At 44.1% G+C, this 12,929-nt stretch overlaps 2 protein-coding genes across 3 annotated transcripts in view; both read left to right on the top strand.

Moving 5' to 3' along the window:
* Positions 1 to 612: 612 nt before the first annotated feature.
* On the top strand, positions 613 to 8,330 carry LOC118407016 (keratin, type 1 cytoskeletal 11-like). 2 transcript variants are annotated; one of them, XM_035807429.1, is made up of 7 exons: positions 613 to 1,303; positions 4,581 to 4,737; positions 5,190 to 5,357; positions 5,890 to 6,015; positions 6,707 to 6,927; positions 7,553 to 7,597; positions 7,779 to 8,330. In XM_035807429.1, the coding sequence occupies exons 1-6, from the start codon at positions 726 to 728 to the stop codon at positions 7,572 to 7,574; spliced, it is 1,272 nt and encodes a 423-aa protein (XP_035663322.1). In that variant the 5' UTR covers positions 613 to 725; the 3' UTR covers positions 7,575 to 7,597; positions 7,779 to 8,330. The 2 variants fall into 2 exon arrangements, with proteins under 2 accessions (XP_035663322.1, XP_035663323.1); XM_035807430.1 differs by lacking the exon at positions 7,553 to 7,597 and having other exon boundaries at positions 614 to 1,303.
* Positions 8,331 to 9,015: 685 nt separating this feature from the next.
* LOC118407017 (myosin-11-like) overlaps positions 9,016 to 12,929 on the top strand; it is a 51,484-nt gene continuing 47,570 nt past the window's right edge. Inside the window, 3 exon segments of the mRNA XM_035807431.1 lie at positions 9,016 to 9,652; positions 12,216 to 12,276; positions 12,605 to 12,759. Of these exon segments, the coding sequence (XP_035663324.1) occupies positions 9,129 to 9,652; positions 12,216 to 12,276; positions 12,605 to 12,759 (740 nt within the window). The 5' untranslated portion in view covers positions 9,016 to 9,128.

The raw sequence follows: 12,929 nt of genomic DNA on the forward strand, positions 1-12,929 counted from the left end.
TATGTATGCTATGTACTGTCTGTATCAACCCATGTGACTTATATTGCAGTTATATTAATCTTCATATTCTTTGATGACCACAGTCAAACTTAAACTTAGCAACTGCTCAAGGGACGCAAGGAAAATGGTTGATGAGGACAGGTGGTTGTTTTAAACAGGGTGGATTTAACTAATAGTATGTAAAAATGGACAGGGCTGTTTTAATGTGGGTTGTGACCGGAGGTGGTTGACTGTGCCAAGTTGCGCCTGACAACGCTTGACTGTATGACAGAACCTAACCGACAAGTCTTAGAGCACCCCCCATCCCCATCTACACACACACCACACAGTGTTTTAAGGGTGGAGATTTATATGTTTTTTCCCGTATCCCTGCAAATCTTTATGTACTATGTACCATTGAACGCTGCTTGGTGATCCGAAGAAAATGGGTACGGTTTAAGACCGTCTTGGCCGCACAGTAGCCATTGTGTCTGCACAGTAGTCAAGGTCACAGGGAGGGGTCGGTATGCATACCTAATGAGGTTCGTCATTCACTGTGTATTGTAGAGACGCTCCGGCAGGGTCAAAAAGGACATAGATACACTGATCACGTGATGATAAGAGGGACGGGCTTGATATTTGTGTATAAAGAGATTGCGTGTGTGTGCGCCGCCGCCATTCTGCGACTGTCTGTCGACTACTCGTCCTGAACGTGCGTCAGTCCTGCGTCGAACTCGTCGGCCATCATGAGTCGTGGTACCGGTAACATCCTAAGCAGCGCCGATATCCTGCTCGGCAATGTGTCGGGCTCGTCCTGGCAGCAAACCAGCCGATCCGGCGGTGGGGGGATGATCAGCAGCAGCTACTCCCTGGGAGGGGGCGGCGGCGGCGGCGGTGGCGGCGGCTTCGGCGGCGGCCGAGGAGGGGGAGCCAGCATGGCCTTGGTCCCTGCCGGCCGTTCCTCGGCGTCCTTTTCCTCGTCGTCTATGAGCTTCAGCGCCGGCGGTGGCGGCTACGGCGGCGGCGGCGGTGGAGGCGGCGGCATCAGCGGCATGTGGACGGAGGAGAAGCCGACCATGAGGGGGCTGAACGACCGTCTCAGCACGTACCTGGCCCGTGTGCGAGCCCTGGAGCAGGCCAACGCCGCCCTGCAAGAGCAGATCAACGCCGCGTCGGGGCTGGGGGGCAGCGACGCCGACGCCTACGACTGGCAGCCCGACCTGGACGCCGCCAGAGAAGCCCTGCTCAAGGCTAACCTGGAGCGCGCCCGCGTCGAGATTGAGAGGGACTCCTACGCGCTGGAGGTAGAGCAATGGAGGGGCAAGTAAGTACAGAACACCTGACAATATCACTGTTGTTATTCAGCATAACGATATAGGATCCTACACCCCATACCTAACTGTTTAACACTGTTCATCACTTCGAATACACCTGCCAATTTTGTCTACATAAACCCCCCGATTCGCACACGTCTCGTGCTGTGTATTCTTCTTTAGAACAAGACCATCAAAACAATCATTCATGTCGACAGCACAATATAAATTGCAGATCCAATGAATTTTTAAAGAGTCACACGAAGCCACTCTATTCAAAGATAAATTTGTAACAGCGAAAGTAGCTCACGAACGTGCTGAACTTTCACCTGTATTTTGTCTGTAAGGTTTTATTTTGGTACGGCTAGCTCGCTTGGAATGTTCACGGTCTGTTAGTAAGAAGTGAGTTCTTCTAAGCAACCTGCCAAAGGATCAAATTGTCTGGTACCTAAAGCGATTCGGTTGAAGTGCTCCCGAGCAAAACAAACGAGAAATATACCCATATTTCCCTCATAGCATTTTCAAGTAGACATACGCAAAGACTACCAAATCTTTGTAACAAAAGCACATTTTTTATAATTAAAAGACGCAATTCAGTTAAGTAAGACTAAACGGAAGATGCGTCGTTTTGTGGTGTTAAGAAATTCGACTCGACACTCACGTAATCCTACTTGATTGTTTCGTCTGACCCAAAAGGATCATATGACAGTCAAAAGGTCGGAGGGCCTACTGTGGAAAGTATTTAGCGGCCTGCGAATTACTTGTAATTTGAAGGAGAATCATTAGGTGATTATTGCAAATTATAGCTGCGAGTTTTCAAACAGATTTAAACGGACCTGCTAGTGTGAAAATTAGATTCAAAATTGGGCGAAGAATTTCGGAGCTAAATTGCCGCATTTAAGACGATATTTGTATGAACTACTATCAAAACAGATGCAGTAGCTGTATTAACTAATGAGAACAAAGTCATTCTAAAGGATGTTTGGACAATCATATAAGAGTCTAAAAAGGGGCCATGGAAGGGGTATTTCAAGAACTTGACCCACGTCTTAGCGTAATGATGTCGTCTTAAAAACACCTTTTTCTAAGACGTTCTTGCATGGGTTATATACTATCATTCTTTGGCAAAAATTGTACAAATTGTTGTTGAAAATCCAAGTGTCATGGCATGGGAGAATCCCATTCTTTAAAAGTTCAGGGTTTCATGTTTCAAAACAAAGACGTAATGTTGACATAGGATCTGTGGGAAGATTTGGCGTGCTTTTTTTTGTCCGGTGTTTTGTGTTGAGCTCAAGCGTTCATAGTAAATAAATACAGCGGTGTATAGTGTTCCGGGTTTCTCACCTACTAATGTTAGAGTCGACGTCCAGAAACCATTTTTCGTTGCATTTATTCCAAGTAAATGTGGTTGTCAGATACGGTGTCCCAACTGTTAGATAGTTTAACCAGGTGATAGAGTTGATTAGATGAGTAAAGATTTACGGTACAGAATTTCAATACAATCAGGAGATTGTAACGCTTTTTTTACAGAAAAAAATATTCTATATCTACACACACCATTCGGTTTATTGACAAATAAATGCTTCTGTATCAATTGTCGTGTTAAATTCACTCTATAGTTAGAAATTCTAATTTTCTTGTCAACTTCTTAGCCCAATCTTCACCAGCAAATCATAGCTTGTCCATCTTTGTTTGAATAGATTTTATTTGACTTATTCGGCTGTATAAAGTATAGATAAATGCTTGTCTTTTAACACATGTTAGAAAGTAGGCGTTCCCTTCAATCTTTCATTCCAATGAGAAGTATGATCACCGGAGACAAGATAGCCAACTAGCAAGAGACATTAACAATATATGAACCCGCATGGGCAGACAAAAGGGGTTCATCTACCCTTTGTGACGGTAGCGTGGTCGTTAGTCGGTCTGGTGGTGCAGTATGGAGTATGATAACGACTGTTAAACCCCGGGCGTCGCTATAGGCAGGGTGTCTGTTCATTATGGTGTACAAGTCAAGCAGAAGGAAAACTATAATGATCCCAAGTCATGCAACCCACCGCCTTCCAGTGTGCAGCTGTTTTTCTTCACGTTTGATATACCCTGCACAAGTTATGAAATAGACGTTTTATTAATCATTTTAGACGTATTTAAGGCAAAACAAAATAACGTTCATCGAGACAAATGTATAATGTACTATAACACTTGTAAAACGTCGACTTGGAGAATCATCATATTTGAAAAGAATACAAGTACGAGAGATTCTAAAAGTAACACGAAACGACAACAAATTTTCCAATTTTAAGAAAATTGATGATTCTCTTAAGGTTCAATTTCCACGGCATCTGTATCTCCGAATGACTCATGCCCAGTTAAGGGGGCGTATCCCCCTTAAGAGAAACCATCCCAGGCCAACGCGACGCTTATCAGACAATGCCCGTAAAACCTTTGACCTCGCTGCCACGTCACAAACGCCATACTTATTGAGTTATCACAAAAGACGCAGTGTCAGATCGTTTGGTGGGAGGGTCTGCCTTCTGGGCATGCTTATGAATCAGAGCTACCTACGTGACAAGGAAGATGAAAGATTGAACAGTGAGAAAGGCACCTAGAAAATTACAGAAAGGAACGCTAAGTGCGCTGTTACCGTGTTGGAATTTACCCCTCGGGCTAGGTCTTCAAGAACGCAGAGTGATGTCTAAATACTAACTACAAAACACTTTAAATGTTTGGAAACACGCTCAAAGAATGTCTACAGTGTCAGTTTGTATGTTACTTTTGGTATCACGTTCGCGTTTTTATTACAGACTGTCAAACCTTTGCTCCAGATTATCAGCATTGATACTCTTTTAGACAACTGCAAACAATGAAGTGTCATCCTAAAAATAAGATCCAGGTTAACATATATGCAGCTCATACTGTGATTATGATTCGTTATCTACACATAAAGTTACCAAACTACGTATACCTTGCTACGTAGTCTCGGTTCAGGCTGGAAGGGACCTCTATAGCTGAGCCTCTGTCCTGATTTGGAGGCTATGAAATAGAATAAAGCATTACAGCCATTCACCGCCTACAAATATAGCGTTAGTTGCCAAACTACCCGGCAACATAGTCTCGGTTTGTGTCCTCTTTAGGCTGGAGAGGGAACTCTAGATGAGTCTACGTGTTGATTTCGAGGTTATGATTTGAAATATATGTATCAAAAATGCCTAACAGTCATTCACTGTCTACAGATATAACGTTAGTTACCAAACTGCCTGGCTACATAGTCTCGGTCTGTGCCCTCTTTAGGCTGGAGAGGGAGATGGATCTCCGCGCTGATCTGGAGGCCGACATCAACGCCCTGAAGAGGGAGATGGACGAGGCTAACATGGCCAAGGTCGACCTGGAGGGCCAGATTGAGGGCGCCAAGAGCGAGCTGGAGTTCATGAAGCAAGTTCACGAACAGGTGGGGGTTTGGTGTGACGTCATTTTCAGACGATAAGCTGCGTCAAGATTAAGTTCATGGAACATTATACATTATGTGTTGTAATGATAATCTACAAGACGATCAGAGATGGAAACTTTATCGATTTATTCATACACAGAAACAAGCACGCACTAAAACAAACAAACAGACACACAAACACACATACAAACACAGAGAGAGAGAGATGGGTAGACACAAAGAGAAACAGAGAAAGGGGAGAGAGGGAGAGAGAGAAATGGCAAAACAATTTTTAGGCTTTGGGCCTAATTAATAACATCAAATCTCGCCAACTACGATGTAGATATTCCCTTCATCCCACCATTCACCCAGACACCTATATATACATCCATTCAAAGATATACATTCATTCACTCACTCACTCATTCACCCATTCATTCATTCTCTCATTCCTTCATCCATCTATCCCACAGGAAGTGAAGGAGCTGCGTGACCGTATCCAGGGTGCGGGAGCCGTGGACATCCAGATGGGCCAGTCCAGCTCCCAGGACCTGGTGGCCGCACTCAAGGCCATCCGTGAGGAGTACGAAGAGATCGCCAGGAAGAACAAGGAGGATGTCGAGAGGCAGTTCGAGAAGAAGGTACTCATTTCTGACATTTTGTGCCGCATGTTTTTAAACATTCGTCAAGAAAAGACTTACATTGGAGAAAATATATACCAGTGCCAACTTTTATGATTTGACCTCGAAATTCAAGACATTTGTTATTTTGTCTTTCCTTTGGTAAGAAGGAAGAGTTGTCAAGTTAGAACATGACAGATAATGCTTCGAATCTTAAGCAGGCTCCTTGTTGTGTCCTTGGGAAAAGCGCTTTTCACCTATTTACACACTCGACTCTGGTAACAACGAGTTCCTAGCTTTAGTTACAGACGGCCTTTTGATGAGACGTACATGTCGACCCCTTATTGCATGGACGAGTAAGGGTTTGGTGATTGGAACCTTACAGTCTGGTCACCGGGCTGACATCTTGAAACGGAGATAGTCAGCTGCTTTGTAGATCCTTTCCTTCCACAGTTCTACGTGGAAGATCTCAATAAATGAATGAATGAATCAATGAATAAATGAATGGATGAATGAATGAATGAATGAATGTGATTGCCTTGTGTGTCTACAGGCCGAAACTGTGAAGCAGGAGGCTTCCCAGAACGTGGAGGCGGCGTCCGTGGCCAAGTCTGAGGTGAAGGAGATGAAGAGTCAGGTCCAGGGACTCATGGCGGAGCTGGAGGCCCTCAAGGCCATGGTAAGCTACCATTTGTTTGTTTGTTTGTTTGTTTGTTTGTTTTGAAGTTTTATTTTTTTTCTCTCAACCTGTCAGAAAATCTATGACGTGTCACACTTTCTGAGCTTGGATGAAGGTCTTTTTGAGGTAGATGAAGCAACCTTTACAGGAACGTCACGTCACAGAAATCGCAGTGTTTGCCATTGAATTAAAAACCTAATGTACAATCATTGAGATTCTTCAAGAAAGAGATTTGCAGTGATCGTCTAGCTCGCGTCTATTCGCGTCATTTTGGCAATTGCGATTCTTTTCTAAGAAATCGAAATCTCAGGCGACGATATCAGGCGACGATATACAGCGAATGTCTGTCCTTGTAAGATACCCGCTTAACACTGACAAACACCCTTTAGCACTCAGCAACGCTCACTGGAGAAGCAAATCGCCGACGCACAGAGCATTCAATGCGAACATATCGCGCTTCTTGGCGACCTGTAAGCGCCAGATAGCAAATGTCTTCCCCAGTAAGATACCGACTAAACACTGACAAGTACTCCTTTTTGCACTCAGCAACGCTCACTGGAGGAGCAGATCTCCGACACAGACAGCATTCAATGCGAACATATCGCGCCGCGCTTCTTGGCGACCTGTTAGCACCTGATAGCGAATGTCTTTCCCAGTAAGATACCCACTAAACACTCACTTTTGCTTCCAGCAACGCTCACTGGAGGAGCAGATCGCCGACGCCGAGATGAACAACGCCCAGGCTCTGGAGAGCAAGCAGCTGATCCTGGAGCAGCTCAAGCAGGAGATCGCCCGTATGAAGGGAGAGATGTCATCCACTCTCAAGAGTTACAACGACATGATGAAGACCAAGTTGGCTCTGGAGGAGGAGATCAGCATCTACAACAACCTCCTGCAAGGAGAAGAAGGCCGGTAGGTGGACACACACGCACAATCACATACGTCTCAGTTACACAACTACTGTTGTATCCAAGATGTGCTTCCATCCAAAACATGCTTCTCAACACATCCTGGATAATGTTATATCCAGATCTAGAACACGCCACAACTGCCCTACTGCATGCTCTCTTAACGCTACTAGTCTACTGCGTGAAATTTAAACTTCAAGCACACCTTCAAACATCCGTGAAGGTTCTGTTTCTTCATTCGCGTGTGAAAGCTTTAAGCATGCTTTAAGGTAGGATTTTATGCAGTGGAATTTCTCGTATAGCTGGTATCTTAGAATGCTATAAACTGCAAGCTTTGAATCAGTGCAAACGGCATTACTATCTTCTATTGGTAGCGCTGTTCAACATTATTGGTTCTTTGTAAAGTAAAGAGAGCGATTCTATGCATGTAGTGATGCTTAGCTCTTGGTTTATGCAGTTTTACTATCTGGGCGCATCAATTGTACTCTTTTGCCCCCTGATATTCATCATGCATTACTTACTCATCTTTTAAATGTTGAAATCTTTACGGTGACTTTCCATTGCAGGTTATCTGTATGCATCCGCAAAGCATTAATCATATAAACCTTTATATACCTCGTCATGTTTAGTTTCTCTAGCATTGGGAACTGATATACGCCTACAACGTGCAGCAGGTGTGTGGAGTCGGTTTATCATAATTATTTTATCTTTATTGTGAAGTGCATTCTTGTAAATTACTTTATTTTTGTTATGAATTTTGCTGTGGTATGTTACCATGCTTAGTCAGACACCCCCACCCACCCCTAACAATGCTTCGTATTGGTTTTTTAAGCCTTTTATTTCTTTTTATTTCAGCTTTGATAAGTAAGAAGTCAAGATGGCGGCTGCTCCACGTCCCAGCATGGCGGACAGGCTAAGAAAATACCCCGGATGAAAGGAGCCAATCGCAGTTGAGCACATCTCATCATCTCATCTCAGCAACCGATTCAGACTCTTTCGCAGTGTATGTCTTTTCTTATAGATTCTTATGACCTTTGTCACTTGTCGTTTGACACTACACTCGTTCTTTTTGTTCTTTTTAACATTTAGATCTCTCTTTTTTTGATAATAAATGATACGTTTGTCTTTGGAACGATTTGATGTGACGAGTAAAGAATGTATATGGAGTCGTTTGGATCAAAGGTCATTGAATGTAACTGAGTAAAAAGTAGGCAGACCGGTTAATACCATAGCAACGAGCGGTTGCCGTGCAATTTGGTATCGTTATAATGTCAAATGGGCGTGTGTACGATCTATAGCAAAGCGTTTGTGTTTGACAGTGGAAAGACTTGTGATATGTGTAATCATTTATAAAATTTCATTCTTTGTTGCTTCTTCTTGCGAATAAATTGGCCAACATTCCGAAAACGTCATGCTTAAGAATATTTCTTTGTCTTTCTGTATTTTTGTATTAAGATTACTTTATTCATAGTTCACTTCAAACCAACGACTCGAAAAGGTATGGCAATTATGTACACGCCTGTTTAAATCTAGGTCAAGAGTTGAAGCTGCTTAGTCAGATACGTAAAGCTCTTCAAAGGGAAGTACTTTTCTTCAAGTTGTTTCAGCTGAATCTAGTGTGTACTTAAGATGTTTACATGCACGGGACGTAGACCGTGGAAACAGCAAAATACTGGGTCAGCATTCCAAAACATGCTAGCCCCTCCCCCTTCCCCTAACCCCGTGTTTTCCGGGGTGTAACATTACCACTTAATTGTTACCCTATACGTGCTGTTACGGTCAGCTTAGAACATGTAATTCCAAAAGTGTTATGCAGATAAAGCACGAAGTGACGCGTTGCCTTATTCATGAGAACTCAACCCTACATTCCAGTCAACATTTCATCCTACAAACTCACAAGAGGACTTCATTTCTGCACGCAGTTTGCAAAAAGAACAAATGTTATAGACTGTATTTCTTTCCCTTTTGAAAGAGATCCTAACGGTTGTGATATTTTAGAAGTTAAAGGTAGTTATTTCGTGGTACCGCCTCTTGCCATTCTGACCAATCAGGTGGAAGAATTTGGAGGATTGCAACAAACAACAAACAAGGAACAAGAAGGTACTTATAGTGGCCACATCGCGTGCTGCGCCCCACAAGACCTCCACCATTCCAGCCGAGTCCTCTGCTGTGTACGACCGTAAAAGATCCAGAGAGCAAGCCAAGATGACTACGAGTTACTCCACGGCGACTCTCTCCAGCGGAATGGCGAACATAAAGCTCGGCTCAGGCGGCGTCTTCTCCCAAACGTCGTCCAGCGGGGGTAGCGGTACCCTCCGGTCCTCGTGGAGCTTGGGCGGGCGGCAGAGCACTGGCGGCGGCGGGCTCACCGCTTCCTCCGGCGCGCTGGTCCCGGTCCAACAACAGCGCTCGTCCTACACCACCTACAGCTATGGCCCCAGCCCGAGCGCCGGCGTCAACTTCAACGCCACCGAGAAGGTAGAGATGCAAGGGCTGAACGACCGTCTGGGCCGCTACATCGCTAAAGTCCGCTCCCTAGAAGAAGCCAACCGCCAGCTGCAGATCAAGATCAACGAGGCGTCCGCCGAGGTGGTCCAGGACGACGGCATCGACTGGGCGGCGGAGCTGACGGCGGCTCGGGAGGCGCTCCTCGCCGCCAACCTGGACCGGGCCCGCGTGGAGATCGCCAGGGACTCGGTACTGCTGGAGGTGAACCAGTGGAGGGAGAAGTGAGTCTGTTTTAACGTAAATGTAGAGTTCCAATGGGGTGGGGTGAAATAAGACGCGCAGTGGCCATATGAATCTAGCCGTAACCGACCCGCGTGAAGGATTACAGACTGAGGAATGTCCAATGGTATGGATGGAAGGGTGGATGGATGGATATGGGAGGATGGAGGAATGGATGAAAGGATGGAGGGATGGATGGATAGAGGGACATTCAAAGTAGATGTATTAGATGAAGGTTAGAAAGCCAGGTAATAAGATATGGCAAATAGAAATTACACAAGCTACTAGATTTGATTCTGGAAATCGGTTAAAAGTCTTTAAGATCTTGGTGACCTCGAGGCTAAGACGACGAATCCATCACTCCAGATTAACTTGAAGGAAAGTAACGCACTGCTTCTTGGGATCCAAACGTCCGCATCACTGAATAATTTGTAGCCCTGCCTAACCTAAGGTCAAACCAAGAATCCCTGTGAACGTTCTGTCTGTAAAAACCCATGCCCCCCTACGCTAATCGTCTTACAGGGCACGGAATCTTGTACATTCCATTTATCAAAGGCTGAATAGTGTAGCGAATCTAATTCCAGGGACACATACAGACATTCCCTCCTACGTATCAGCTATGGTTCAAGAATTGTCAGATGGAGAGATTCGGTTTTCCCCCAAACCGCAGAGTGCACGACATTTTGTTTCTCCTGCCAGTCGCAAATCTTCCAAGCACCTATTGTCCGATCAGAGGTCGAGCCCCGACTTTCTGGGACGTCGTTTTAGATGTTTTATAGGCTTTCGACATTGTGAGGTTTTCTTTTTGTCCACCAGCCGGGGTAAGTGTCAATAGAAGTTTAAATGGCACACTAAAGAAAACATGAATATAGACAGCACAGTGAATAACTGCCACTGAAAACGCAAGCCTCTACTAGGCTCCGTTGATCGGTGGTCTAATAGTAGAAATTGGACAAATAGAGTCAATAGTAACCTAGGGGAGTCGGCCGGCTAGAGGAGTTATTTCCTCACCATCAAAAGATGCCAGCCAGAGTATAACCTCTGCTTGGAGATTAGCGAACACCCAGCGAATGTACAGACAACACAACCCGGTCCTATGGTACCTTCATTAGTATGCATAGCGAGGGTACTTAAAGTACAAAGGACATGTTGTATTACAGTAGGCAGGGCTCGGTGATCTACAGACCCGTATCGCGAACTCTGACATTTCCATTGACACATAGCTCATGAATATTTAACAGCACAAACAGACAGTCATCCTCCGAGGGCGGCAGACATGTCACAACAATGGAGAAGTTGACCCAGCCACAATGGCGAACTTTCATCATCAGATAAACGGGTTCTGTTAACTTCATGGCTACAAATAAAGAAATACTTAAATGTTACTCGTAGCAACATAATTAGTAATCACTATGAAAATTGAAACTTTGAAAAGTATGCATCGTAGCATAACAATAGTTAGAATGCTATAAAACTGAGCTGAAAAGACTAAAATATTCGCGTTTTGACAAGGACCAAAATTGGATTTATATGATTCTTAATTTCATAATCACAGTGTTATATTGTTGTTAAAGTAAAACATAACCAAACATGCAATGCACAAGAACAATTCGTTCTTTATCTCTGAAATTCGCGATCGGTAAGGCCTTAACGTCACATTTCCAAACCGGGGCCAGGTCGGACAGCTTTCGGGAACGAAAAGTATGATATAAAAGACACAAAACGACACGAGACGCACTCTCTGTACGTCTTGTGTCTTTTGGTGTCTTTTTAGTCGTGGGCATTATTTGTTGTATATTTTTAATTATACCTTTCTATTCTACGTTTCCACTAACAGCCCAATCGGGCCCCAGTTTGGAAATGTTTGACGTTAGCCTAAGCGGTCGCATCCTCTAGAAGAAAGGGGCGGTGTTACTGACTTAATAGCCACGTAGGTATGGCGTGACACCTTACAGGAATCCAGCATTACCGGTTTTATCTTGATGTGTGAATGACTGCACGGGGTTTCAATGGGATCCTTTCACCTTAGGGGGCGTGGTGACATCTAAAGGTGCCACTTGAAATATTAATGAGGTTTTAATAGCAAGCTTGTTTGGAACGCAAGGCTTACCGTAAAATATCTTATTGATGCAGAACCTTGCTCAAATTTTACCGTAGAATCTCAAATTGATGCAAAGAAAACAGTTGTTTTAAAACTATATTGTAGAAACTGTTGTACTCGTATCTACAATTAGCTTGTGACCAGTTGACAACTTTATTTTTCCAAAAATGTAGTTATGCTGTCTTTTAATTTCAAATTGAAGGAACTTCCAATTCACAAAGACAGTCTGTCACAGCATAAGTTGTAATAGCGTTGACAAACTGTGACATTATACTAATATAGCGCTTAATAACTTGCATTACTAACCAAGAAAAACTTTTGATGTGTTTGTGTTTTCATTTGGAAAAGGACAAGTTGAATCGAACTGGTTCTGCGTAGTTCCAATCCAAAGGGCTATGGTGTATTTAAAGGAATATCTAATATGAAAGTACATCTAGTATACATCTTATCTTGTGGATTTGTAGGATTGAGGGTGTTATGGAACAGAGAGCCGCATTGGAAGATGAGGTCAACATGCTGAAAAGGGTAAGGAAGCTACACGTGTTGCTGTAACTTAAGTCCCACTACACAACGTTTTATGATCACTGTTTCAAAGATGAACTCCAAATTGGACTATGTCGACTATGTTGACCCCAATAAATTTGTCCCAGAAGGATACTACATATAACATTAGTATTTGTAATTTTGTTTGGAAGAATGTTACTAGATATACAAATAACATATTGATAAAGTAAAATGAGATAGAAAAACTATTTCTTCTCGTCCCCATGCCTGTTCCCCCCCTCTCGTCCCCGGGAGCATGAGGAGCTATTTGTTCTTGTTCCCATGTCTGTTTCTCCCCTCTCGTCCCCAGGAGCAGGAGGAGCTGGCTATGGAGAAGGTTGACCTGGAGGGTCAGATCGAGGGCGCGCAGGGCGAGCTGGACTTCCTGAAACAGATCCACAAGCAGGAGGTGGCCGAGCTGAAGGAACGCATCAAGGCGTCTGGGAACGTCGAGATTGAGATGAAGTAAGTACAGAAGCCGTTTAATCGCACGCCCCATTGTCAGCATATTCCGTGCAATTATCCGGGTGATGCAACAATGCGAAGTTATCCAGCTGGACCGCACCGGTTTGGGATTCCTTTTCAAATTAAAGAAGTGTGCGTTCATCGGTTGTGCAGCCAACTGGCCTCTACTG

This window comes from Branchiostoma floridae, chromosome 19 (assembly GCF_000003815.2).
Source record: "Branchiostoma floridae strain S238N-H82 chromosome 19, Bfl_VNyyK, whole genome shotgun sequence".
In the NCBI taxonomy this organism is placed as follows: domain Eukaryota; kingdom Metazoa; phylum Chordata; class Leptocardii; order Amphioxiformes; family Branchiostomatidae; genus Branchiostoma; species Branchiostoma floridae.